The 13,348-nt window shown below is 38.5% G+C and overlaps 1 protein-coding gene across 1 annotated transcript in view; it reads left to right on the forward strand.

Annotated features, from left to right (window-relative positions):
* Window positions 1-13,348, forward strand: part of LOC136875527 (uncharacterized) — a 161,383-nt gene that overhangs the window by 100,739 nt on the left and 47,296 nt on the right. Inside the window, exon 6 of the mRNA XM_067149075.2 lies at window positions 3,684-3,789. Coding sequence (XP_067005176.1) covers window positions 3,684-3,789 — 106 coding nt within the window. The remainder of the gene's footprint in view (window positions 1-3,683; window positions 3,790-13,348) is intronic.

The raw sequence follows: 13,348 nt of genomic DNA on the forward strand, positions 1-13,348 counted from the left end.
ATGGATTTACCATGGAGAATTACTATCCGGAAAACGCAAGTACGTACAGAATGGTATCAGCTTATAAAAGAAACAACGAAGTCCTTGGGTCACGATACTCAGTCATGAGTGGAACGACTGGAGAGAGAGAGACTCTTCTGTATCATATTCCTCAAGAACTTCATTTCGGGTGCCTGTATTCGACTCTCATTCTTCTTTGTCATTGTCCAAGTTTCTGCTCCGTAGGTTGTTATGTGTACGTAAAACCTCTTGTACATAGTTTCCTGTGCTTTCATTGGCACATCTTTGTCCCATAACATGTTTCTTACACTATGATAGAAACAGCTTCCAGCTTGAATCCTAATCTCAGCATCCAGCATCCAGTTGAGCATTCTCCATTAATTTACTCCCCAGGTATTTGAATGTCTTCACTACTTCCAGGGGCTTGTCTGCAAGTCTAGACCTTTCCCCTTCTTTCTGCCCTATAGTCATAACAAAAGTTGTACTCTTTTCTGCACATATTATCAATCCACATTCTTCGATCTTCCCATTCACCACATCCAACTGTTCTGGAATCTTCATGTCCTCTTCTCCCCAAATTACAATACCATCTGCAATTAACATGATGTTTATTTCTCTTCGTCCATATGTTACTTTTGCTTTTCTCATGATGTCATCCATTACTGTTGTAAACAGGATTGGCGATAGGACACTTCCCTGTCTCAGCCCACTAGTAATTTTGAACCAGCTTGTCCTGCCACTTGTGTTTGCACACAACTACAACATTCCTTGTACATTGCCATGCTCATTTTTATTAATCCCTGTCCAATTCCTTTTTGCACCAGACTGTCCCAAACTTTAGTCCTGGGACACTGTCATATGCCTTTTCAATGTCAATGAATGTCATCACCATATCATTCCCATACTCCCATTGCTTTTCCATTAGTTTTCTCATAATTAAAATGGGCTCTATTGTTGACCTTCCACTTCTGAAACCAATCTGATTTTCAACCCTCAACCTTATCCTGCATTCCAGTATCCTCTCCATTATCTTAGCAACATGGGATATCAGAATAATTCCCCTGTTCTTCGTGAAAATTGGGATGATTATTCCTTTTTGCCAATCCTCAGGGACCTCCTTATTCTCCCAGACAATCCTGAGAACTCGATATGTCCACTGCAGTCCTACAGCTCTAGCTGCCTTTATCATCTCCACTGAAATTTCATCTATTCCAGCAGTTTTTCCATTCTTCGTCTTTCTTACTGCCATTTCAGTTTCATTCATTGTGATTTCTTTATCCATTTCTTCATCAGCTAACTGCCTTTCCTGGTCGTCCATTGAAAGACTGTCATTAGTTCTCGTGTTCAGCAACTTCTGAAAATACTCTCTCCATCCATTTCTTATTTCTTCTGGCTTTGTTATTATTATGCTGCCTTCATCCTTCACACATCTGGTGTTTACTTGATCTCTCTTTTTGTTTCTAAAAATAACATACAATACTTTATTGCTCTCTGCATATCATATCTCAATTTTTGTGTGAATAAGGCCCAGCATTTCCTCTCTTCTTCCTCCACTACTTTCTTGGTCAAATTCTTTGCCTCTACGTATTTTCTTCTACTTTCTTCAGTCTTAGATGTTTTCCATGCTTTCCATGCCATTTTCTTTTCCTTCACTATCACACTATCATTCCACCAGTGTGTCTCTTTGTCTTTCACATTTCCTGATGTTCTACCACATACCTTTTTACTAGTCCAATTGCACTTATTTTTGCCAGTAGTCTTCCATGATCTACCCTATCAAGAATATTAAGTGCCTGCGTGGAATGCTCTCCACATTAGGATAGCTCCAGCTTGCATCTGTATGAGTGTGGCTGCTAATCTAGAAAGAATGAAACAGTGCAGTGACATTCGTCATCAGCTTTACGGACACCAACCTGCTTCTCGGAGACTTCGGTCATGTACTGTAAGAGCTTCCTCAGAACAACAACTCGGTTATCTTGCTCTCCAGAAGGAGCAAGGCTTATGAGGTGGAAGGAGGAACTACATCTGCCACTGACTCAGGTGAAGGAAGAACTGTCACAGGATATGACTTATTTTATACCACCTGGAAGACTCTCAACCGTTTACATGTTAATAATGGTGTGTGGCCTCTGGAGAGGCCTAGTGCAGGTCTTTCGAGTTGACGCCATATAGGCAAACTGCGTGTCTGTCAGGTCAAATCTCCAGAATTAAGGAATGGTAAGAGACAACAACAACAACATAATCATCATATGTCATTATCGTAAATCTCCCTCATCCCCATCAATTTTCTATACTTTGTCTCGTAGCAATGTCGGTTTCAATTACTCGTATTTTGCTTCGGTAGGTAGGTCGTGATTTTATGCATGTGTTTTACATATTCAAAATATGACTGCACTTGGATGAAGCAGTGCTGGTGTTTACTTATCACAGTTGGTAGATGACAACTGGGCGAGTATCTCAGTGGACTTACTATAGTCATCACATGAGTATCTCATTACCAATATGAAGAATTTGTGAGTGCTACAAAGACAAAAACAATCAAAAAATTCAAAATGAATTGTGTGTTGACTATTCAGGGCCTACAAACATTAGAGTGAAAGGAACCACTCTATCACGGAGATCTGACCAAATGACTGACAGTCGTGGATTTGGTGCGCTACTTTTCCTGGCTATATAGCTGGATGACAGAGCGTCAAACATAAACAGACAGTAGTTTCTGGTATGACCAAGTACAGTCATATATTGAACACATAATGCCAAATACTTTTATCCATGTTCGGTCTAATTACACTGATTTGAGATGATCACGTTGTATTGAATCGTATTGTATGTGTTATGTTCAGCACAATGAATGACTAGCCATCAGATCAAAAATTGGATGTATGGCTTTTCAGGCGTTTGCTCTATTAACCAGCATTTCGTCTTAGGTCTGACACTAGACTCGTCAGAGTGGGATGTGTCAGACCCTACCCACTGATGCTGGGGTGTATGCAGGTGAACTAGCCATCTGCGAGGTGGTTTATTGAACGCAAGGAATGTGAAACTGGCGAATATCCACCATCTACTGTCCATACTTGACAGCAAAGGGTTTTTATATGTTTTTATGCTATAATTAAGTTATAATACAATATTATAGTTTACATCACAGGTGGCATCACCCCTATATATACCCTATTTTAAAAAGGTCCTGATATGTGAAGTTCCTTGATAGTGGTTGAAGGTGCAAAGAAAAGTAGTAAAAAATGTGAAGAATCCAATGAGTATAACATATTTTTGAATTGCAATTCTATTTTCTTTAAATAGCCTATCAGAACTATCTTTCTGGATAATTCGCATTTTTAAAACAAAATGTAAACCAAATACAGTTTGACGATGTTTAAGTATGGTATCTTGTTTCTTCAACTAGTGGTGGTGGTAATTATTGTTTTGAAGGAAAGTATAACTATATAACTATCCTTAATTTTCTTCAACTTAGTAAGATGTTCTGCTCATGTCTTTGTGTTCATAATGTCATTTTCCATTTATATGATGCTTGTGTGTATACTTTGTTGGTAGTTTCGTTGTTAATGTTCACTACACATTGTATGATAGTAATGTGTGAGAATTTGTATTTTGGTTCTTCTGTGAAGTAGCATTGTTGGTTAATGTTCTAATGTATAGTAACTTGGTGTTTGTTTTTTCAGATTCAAACCAAATGTGAATGTCGAGCGGGGAACATTTGGAAAGGTGATTGTAGAACGAATCGTTACATCGGGAAAGGATCCGCTGTTTGAATTCAATCTCCATAAGGTAATCATATTTAATATTTCTAGTTGGTATGAAAGGCATACTACTCTGAAGTGATTGTTTGAAACACGTGGTTTAGGAAGAAGAACAGCCAGAAGATTACAAGGTATGGTTGGGAGGATAGACCAAGAAAGACCATGATTGATTATATAATCATAGAGAAAGAACACCGGAAGAACCTTTTAGATGTTACAGCCATACTTGAAGAAGCCTTTGATGGAGGTCATAGACTTGTGATAGGAAAATTGAAAGTGGGAGTGAAAAAATCCCATTAAGAAGAGAGAAAAGAATTAAAGTATGGAAGTTGAAGGGAAAAAACATACAAGAAGAATTTCAAAGGGAAGTAATACTCTTGGTACCCAGAATGGAGATGGTTAATGTTGAAGATGAATGGAAAAGATTTAAGGAAGCACTAGTTGGATGAGCAGAAAAGGTATGTGGTAAAACATCAGGAAATGTGAAAGACAAAGAGACACACTGGTGGAATGATAGTGTAAAGATTAAAGTGAAGGAAAAGAAAATGGCATGGAAAGCATGGAAAACATCTAAGACTGAAGAAAGTAGAAAATATGTAGAGGCAAAGAATTTGACCAAGAAAGTAGTGGAGGAAGAAGAGAGGAAATGCTGGGCCTTATTCATACAGAAATTGAGAGATGATATGCAGGGCAGCAACAAAGTATTGTTTAGAAACAAAAAGAGAGATCAAGTAAACACCAGGTGTTTGAAGGATAAAGGCAGCATAATAATAATAATAAAGCCAGAAGTTGCTGAACACGAGAACTAATGACAGTCTTACAATGGACGACCAGGAAAGGCAGTTAGCTGATGAAGAAATGGATGGAGAAATTACAATGAATGAAATTGAAATGGCAGTAAGAAAGGCGGAGAATGGAAATATTGCGGGAATAGATGAAATTTCAGTGGAGATGATAAAGGCAGGTGGAGCTGTAGGCCTGCAGTGGACATATCAAGTTCTCAGGATTGTCTCAGAGAATAAGGAGGTCCCTGAGGATTGGCAAAAAGGAATAATCATCCCAATTTTCACGAAAGGTGATAAGAAAGTATTGAAGAACTGCAGGGGAATTACTCTGATATCCCATGAAGCTAAGATAATGGAGAGGATACTGGAAAGTAGGATACGGTTGAGGGTTGAAAATCAGATTGGTTTCAGAAGTGGAAGGTCAACAATAGAGCCCATTTTAATTATGAGAAAACTAATGGAAAAGTAATGGGAGTATGAGAATGATATGGTGATGACATTCATTGACATTGAAAAGGCATATGACAGTTTCCCATGACTAAAGTTTGGGGCAGTCTGGTGCAAAAAGGAATTGGACAGGGATTAATAAAAATGATCATGGCAATGTACAAGGAATGTTGTAGTTGAGTGCAAACACAAGTGGCAGGACAAGTTGGTTCAAAATTACTAGTGGGCTGAGACAGGAAAGTGTCCTATCGCCAATCCTGTTTACAATAGTAATGGATGACATCATGAGAAAAGCAAAAGTAACATATGGACGAAGAGAAATGAACGTGTTGTTTGCGGATGATATTGTAATTTGGGGAGAAGAGGACATGAAGGTTCAAGAAAAGTTGGATGTGGTGAATGGGAAGATCGAAGAATGTGGATTGATAATAAGTGTAGAAAAGAGTAAAACTCTTGTTATGACTATAGGGCTGAAAGGAGGGAAAGGTCTAGACTTGCGGACAAGCCCATGGATATAGTGAAGACGTTTAAATACCTGGGGAATGAATTAATGGAGAATGCTTGACTGGATGCTGAGATTAGTAAGAGGATTCAAGCTGGAAGCTGTTTCTATCATAGTGTAAGAAACATGTTATGGGACAAAGATGTGCCAATGGAAGCAAAGAAAACTATGTACAAGAGGTATTACGTACACATAACAACTTACGGAGTAGAAACTTGGACAATGACAAAGAAGAATGAGAATGAGGATCAATCCAGGCACCCAAAATGAAATTCTTGTGGAGTGTAACTTTACTACAGTGGTTACACAAAACAAAGCACTAAACACAATAAGGGGGGAAGTAAGAGCAACTACACAATGTCAGAAAACACTACACACTCAGCGAAACATCAGCTGAACTACGCGGATCTCCGCCAACAGCATAATAAATATCAGTAGGGCCAACTAGTGGACAATAAACCAGGAAGGTGGTAGGAACTACGACCTACTGAGGACATGGACCTGGCTTAGGTTGCGGTTTCCGAAATAATTCGCCGTGATCCTTAAATTTGAAAATTATTATTTACAAGTGAAATTATACAAATACATTCCGAAACAAAATCCACCAACTTGCAACTTACGAACTATAAGCTCCGTGATACACATATCTTAGAGGTTCTTTGATAATGGCTTCACTACAAGTTTCAAACTTCAAACCAACTATACATCTAGTTACAAATCCAGTTGTACAATGCAATTTAGTAGGTTAAAAGCAACGTAAAAAGCAATTATCAATCAATCAATCAATCAATCAATCAATACTGATCTGCATTTAGGGCAGCCGCCCAGGTGGCAGATTCCCTATCCGTTGCTTTCCTAGCCTTTTCCTAAATGATTTCAAAGAAATTGGATATTTATTGAACGTTTCCCTTGGTAAGTTATTCCAATCCCTAACTCCCCTTCCTATAAATGAATATTTGCCCCAGTTTGTCCTCTTGAATTCCAACTTTATCTTTATATTGTGATCTTTCCTACTTTTATAAACTCCATTCAAACTTATTCGTCTATTAATGTCATTCCACGCCATCTCTCCGCTGACAGCTCGGAACATACCACTTAGATATAAAGAAAGTAAAAAATCTCCACCTTATCAATACATTAGTTTATTTACTCTAAATTGGTCAGTACCGGTTCCAATCCCTCAGGGATCATCTTCAGTTGACACACAAAAAAAGAATTTATAAAAACATCACATATGAAAGGTTACATTTGGTGACTATTTCAATTAAATCAAGTGTTGAAAGTTATGTCATTAAAGTACTAGTGGGTACATCTTAGTTTTTTGAACGTGCTATTGTATGAGGTATATTGGCTCACTGTGTCTAAGCTTTTTGTGCATATAATGGGTTCTACACTTATTCACATCTGGTATTGATAATAACCACACGTAACAATACCAACCTACTATATAACTCCAAATCAGTCAACAACATAAATAAATACAACCATTCAGGAGTCTACCACCTGAAATGTAATGACTGCAGAGCCAGCTATGTAGGACTTAACCGGGAGAAGTTTTTCAATACGATACAATGAACACGTAAATGCTGTCAAGCATAGACACTTTTCAGCAATGGGACAACACATTAACGATCAAGAACATAAATTTACAAGTATCAATAATGACATGCAAATTCTCAAAAAGCCCCTTGCTCAGTATACTAGAAGAATTTTACATAAACCTAGACCAATACACAAACCCAAACTTCAACTTAAATGAAAATACTGACAAAAATAATGTTCTTTTTAACACAGTCATTCCCCTCCTAAAAGATCATTTATTTTATTTATTATCGTTCAGGCCATCTATGGACCACGTTTTACAGTCTTTACGTTATTTTTCACCAGTCCTGACTTCACATTCTGCCAGTACTTCTTCATCCTTGCACTGACTTCTTTCTTCTGTTCTTCTGTGTAGGTTCTCTTCTTCTTCTTCACAAGTTCTTCCCCAGTCTCCTGGAAACCCTTGAACTCCTTCACTTTTTGTCTAAATTTGTTTCTGTCCAGTACGTCCCCTTTTTCTACTCCTATCCTGGCCAGGTCAGCCCTTACTTCCCGAAACCATTTCGGTTCCGTCTTCCTTAGGCTGAAGAAGCTGAAAATCCTTTTTGTCAGTCGGTTGGTGTCCATTCTCTGTAGATGTCCATAAAATTGAAGCCTTCGCTTTTTCATCAATACGACGACTTCCTCTGTCTTCTGGTATAGTTCTTTGTTGGGTCTAAGTCTCCTCTCCCCACCTTTCATTTTCGGGCCCAGTAAAAGATCATTATTTAAAAAAGAATCAACAAACAACAACCTACACATACAAATGAACCGCTCAAAGATCTCCCCTCCTCCATCCCCGCTTCCGTCACAAACGCTCCACCCATCCCTCCTCCCTCCCCTCCGCCGCCACTAACTACAGTCCCAGGATAACACGCAACAGATCTCGACAGGCAGCCACGCAAAGCATACAGTCTCAACATTCAACGTAAGTAACACAACATATAACTTACCTTCTACACCTTTATTATACACCAACTTACACACCTACTATTTCTGCTTGTAGATAATTAATCTACAACACACAGAAGCCTTCATGCCATTACCATAAAGTGCAAATTTAAATTCCATTAAGACGCATGGCACCTCGAATGAGCTTCATTTTGCAACAGTCACCATTCAACCAGCAACGACACACTAACAATTTCCTAACGACATCCATAGACTAAGATACTTCACCAAAAGCAGCAGTTTACAAATTGCAACAAATTCAACAATAATATAGATCTAACACAACACGCATATATTATGCACTCCACCAGTTGAAAGTGAAAAACAAACAGTAAAAAGAAGGAATTGGTCCCATTCCATTAGATTTTACTTTAAACATTTTCAGTTGGCTGCTATGTCAGATTGTAATATTACATATGTATTATAGATGGTAACAACCCACAGTACTACTGTTCAGAAATGTAAACCCCATTTTATACATGATAAAACAAACATATGAGGTATCACATACTAGTATTTTTAGTAATGAAGGATATATTTTTAATTAACCCTTTAATTAAGCTTTTCCTATGTTTACTCCAATGGACTTTTTTTTTTAAAAGTGGAATACCCCAAACATTAATACAAAGTGAAATTACATCTTATTGACATCACAATAACCAATAAGCTGTGATATACCTCTACAACAAAATATTTTTTAAGACTCTATAATGGACTCATTATCACTAATGTGTATGAGTGAAAAATCTTATTCCACATTTTGTAATACAAGTGTAGTATGATCAAAAAGACTCTAACAACAAGTACTTTTTAAACAAATGATGTATATTTTTTACCATTTTAGTAAGATATTTGTTAATGTTTTAATCATATGAATCAATCATATTGAATGTAATATTATCAATACCAGATGTGAATAAGTGTAGAACCCATTATATGTACAAAAAGCTTAGACACAGTGAGCCAATATACCTCATACAATAGCACATTCAAAAAACTAAGATGTACCCACTAGTACTTTAATGACACAACTTTCTTCTTCTTTCTCTCAATTCTTCCCAACCCAAACTTTGCAACATTTACAGTTGAGGGATACTGACTGGAGGGTGATTGGGGATTTAAATGAGACTATGGAGTGGGTATGTGGGAAACTGGGAGTGAAATTTCTAGATCCTAATGGGTGGGTAGGAGATAGGGATCTGCGCTCGGATGGCCTTCGTTTAAACTGCAGTGGTACGAGTAAGTTAGGAAATTTGTTTGGAAGGGTAATAGGGAGGTACATTCAGGGAAACAGTGAAGTGAACGTACTCTCCTAAACTCTAGCGTACATCAAGTGACACTGAACTACCAGAGGTAAACCCCAAGGTAAATATTTTAAATTACAATCTACATATTTAGTGAAATAAGAAATGGGAATGCCTCGAAAACAAACAGGCAAGCCCAGCTGAAAAGCTAAGGCGTCATAAATAATTAATTTGGCGAACCTAGGTTAGGCTAGGTCAGACTCCTATACGAAATAGCAACCGAACATTACGGAAATTTTAGCCGGAACGGAATTCAAGAGTGCTTACCCGAAGGTGGTCCATCCCGGTAGCGAAGTGTCGCACACGATGTAAAATTTCAGGCAGACCAAGACAGACTAAGGCAGACCAGGCCAAGATAAGACCGAATTATCACGAACGCAGCTTCGCTCTCTATATATAGGTAAACCTTGGCCTTGGAGTAGCCAATCAGAATGCATGAGTCCACCCATGCCCACCTAGTTTCACCAATCACAATTCCTACTTTCAGTCGCGAACTTTAACTAAACTTCTCGAATACGCACGTTCGCGAATCTTCCATTTCCAGAATAGTTAGAAAATGCCTTCTAGAACACATAACCAACGAAAGGCAACACACCCTGTTCAAAACTTTCTGGATACTTCCATTAAGTACAGAACTGAAATCTACTTTTTATAAATACATATGTTACAAATATTACACTGTACAGGTTAGTTCGTTTCAAATAAAACATTACCACACTTTACAAGTAAAGGCTTCAATAAGCATTTTCCACTTCCACTACATTGTTCACCTGTGACATGGAGTATGATACAGAAGAGAAGAGGAGACAAAATAAGGAATGATAAAATCCGGGAAGAAATTGGAGTGTAAAAATTGAATGATAGAATAGAGCTGACTAATATGGTTTGGGCACATAAAGCGAAAGAGTGATGAAAGAATGCCAAAAAAGGTGATGGAAATGCAAATGCAAGGACGGAGAGGCCGTGGATGACTGAGATTGAGATGGAAGGACACGATCGAACGCAGTATTATAGAAAGAAACCTGGACTGGGACACAGTGTTGGAGGAGGAATGGTGGAAAGACCGAAGAAAATGGAGAGGGACAATATTTGCCCCTACCTGGCTGCAGCTGGATAAAGGGAAATGATGATGATGATTTCGATGAAAGGCATACTACTCTGAAATTTTGTTATGAAGAACTCAAAAGGATTACATTATTACTTTTTTTAAACTGAATTTTTGCAATACTGAATTTCGATAAACAGTTTTTTGATATTTAAATTTAAATGTTCTGATATTTATCCATATCAGATACCTAGGGGTTGCTTTACATGTTTGCTTTACATGAATGAAATTTGTTATAAATTGTTATAAATTTGTTATAAATTTCATACCAACTCAATTAGTTACTTCAGTAAAACCTCGATTACTTGTCCCGCGATTAAGCGTTCTGCGGATTATCCGTCGCCAAAAAGGAATCTCGATTTTTTTAAAAAGCAATGTAAAATTGCTCCAAAACTGAATGAACGTACTCTTGATGTCAATAATAATACTAATAATAATAATAATAATAATGGTATTGGTTTTAAGTCTCACTAATCACTTTGACGGTTTTTAGAGACGCCGAGGTGCTAAAATTTTGTCTTGCAGGAGTTCTTATATGTGCCAGTACATCTGACGTATTTGGGCTCCTTCAAATAGCACCGGACTGAGCTAGGATCGAACCTGCCAAGTTGGGGTCACAAGGCCATTGCCTCAACCGTCTGAGCCACTCAGCCCGGCTCTTGACGTCAAGGTATCTTGATACATTATTCTGTTTTGTAGCAACTGTACATTGACCCTCCGACTCCTGAGTCCACGATCATAACGTACAGTAACTACTGTATGTACACACGCATAGACCGACAATCGGCATTCGAGACAAGACTTCATACGTTTCTTTACTACGTAATTTTATGTTGTGTAAAATTATTTAACTTTTAAATGTTACAAAAGAAGTGGGATGTGCACAGTCACAAACTTTATTATCCTGAATTATTCCTGAAACTGTTTAATAAATGTTTAGAACTTAGTGTTTTTCCAGACTGTTGGAAGGAGGCCACAATGAAAGTGATCCCTAAACACGGAAAGCAAAATAAATATACTGCCAATTGTCTACGCCCAATAAGCCTACTCCCTGTGTTAAGAAGAGTCTTACCGAGCCTGATAGCTGCAGTTGCTTAAGTGCGGCCAGTATCCAGTAATCAGAAGATAGTGGGTCGGCAGCAGCTCTGAAGATGGTTTTCCATGGTTTCCCATTTTCACACGAGGCAAATGCTGGGGTTGTACCATAATTAAGGCCACGGCCGCTTCCTTCCCATTCCTAGGCCTTTCCCGTCCCATCGTTGCCATAAGACCTATCTGTGTCGGTGCGACATAAAGCAAAATAGAAAAATAAAGAAGTCTTAGAGAAACTTATAATTAATAGAGTGATTTTAAACTTCGTGAAAAAGAACAGTTTACATCAGGGCCTCTCAGGGTGCATGCGCCTGATGCATGCACTGTGCACGTTGCAAAAGACTACTTCGCTTGGTTGACCAGAGGGCAGACCCCCACTTCTTGATTTGGAGCAATAGCGCTGTCTCTCTCTTTCCCCACGCCTATCTCGCTCACTCCCCCTGTCTCCCTCTTTGTCACTTGCTCTGTAGCACTCCAAATCCGAGCTGAGCGGGACCGATGCACAGTGCACGGAGTTCTTGCACCTTGATTTGCACGCGTGAGATTTTGGGCGTTTGAGAGGCTCTGGTTTACATGAAAACCAATTTGGGTCTATGTCATCAAAATCTACAGAATATGCAGTATATAAGGTGACACAAGGGATGAAATCTATCTACGATTGCAAAGAATTCGGACTACTAGTATCATTAGATATCTCCGGTGCATTCAACTTTGCATCGTGGCCTAAAGTGTTGCATCGGCTGAAAGTGAAGGGTTGTCCAAAAAACATTTATAGGCTAATGCAAAATTACTTCACAAATAGAAAAGTGCACCTGACCATTTTTGGCACAACTCTGACAAGAAACGTAGATCGAGGATGCCCACAAGGCTCTGCTTGTAGCCCAAGTCTCTGAAACTTACTCTATGACGAAATTCTTCAACAGAAACTTCCCGATAATTGTACGCTAATTACTTATGAAGATGATGCGTTACTACTAGTTAGGGGTAGAACAACAAATACATTAACAACTGCAGCAAATGAAGCACTCAACATACTTCTAAGGTGGGGACTGAACAACAAATTGAAATTCAACACATCTAAGACTGTAGCTATACTAATCACCAAGAAAAGGAAATTTGAGACACCGGCGGTTAAACTAGATGGCCAAGAATTAGATATTGTAGACAGCATGACATATCTAGGAATAATGTTAGACAGCAAACTTTTATTTAGATTGCACTTTCAACATTTGGAAACCAAAGCAGCTAAATTGTATAGGAGCCTGACAATGGTAGCACGACCCACCTGGGGATTAAACTCGGAAATTTTGAAGATTATATATCGTGGAGCTGTTAAACCAATGGTGCTTTATTGTGTCACTGCTTTCGAACATGTTCTGCATAAAAAATGGGCGCAACAGAAATGGTTTCAAATTCAAAGACGTTTCGTATTACGGATCACACGCGCTTACTGTACAATATCGACTGACGCTGCCCTTATTATTTCTGGTATAGAACCTCTGCATCTCACAGGACTCAGCATGTCAACTTCTGTCAACTTTAAGAAGAACAGAATACATCTGCAGGATTTGGAAGGAGTGGAACTTGCACTTCCTGTGCATCATACTGCTGCCGGACATCCAGAAGATTATATGAGCTTTGTATTTGACTACCTATGTACCAGAGATCACGGCCATTCAATATACACAGATGGTTCTCGCATTTCCAGCAGCGGAACACTAGTGGACTGCGCCTTCGTGGTATACGAGGGTGAAGATGAAGTTCATTCTGAGAAAATAAAACTAAATGAATACTTTTCTGTGTTTCAAGCCAAGCTGCTT

This window comes from Anabrus simplex, chromosome 6, assembly GCF_040414725.1.
Source record: "Anabrus simplex isolate iqAnaSimp1 chromosome 6, ASM4041472v1, whole genome shotgun sequence".
Classification (NCBI taxonomy): Eukaryota; Metazoa; Arthropoda; class Insecta; order Orthoptera; family Tettigoniidae; genus Anabrus; species Anabrus simplex.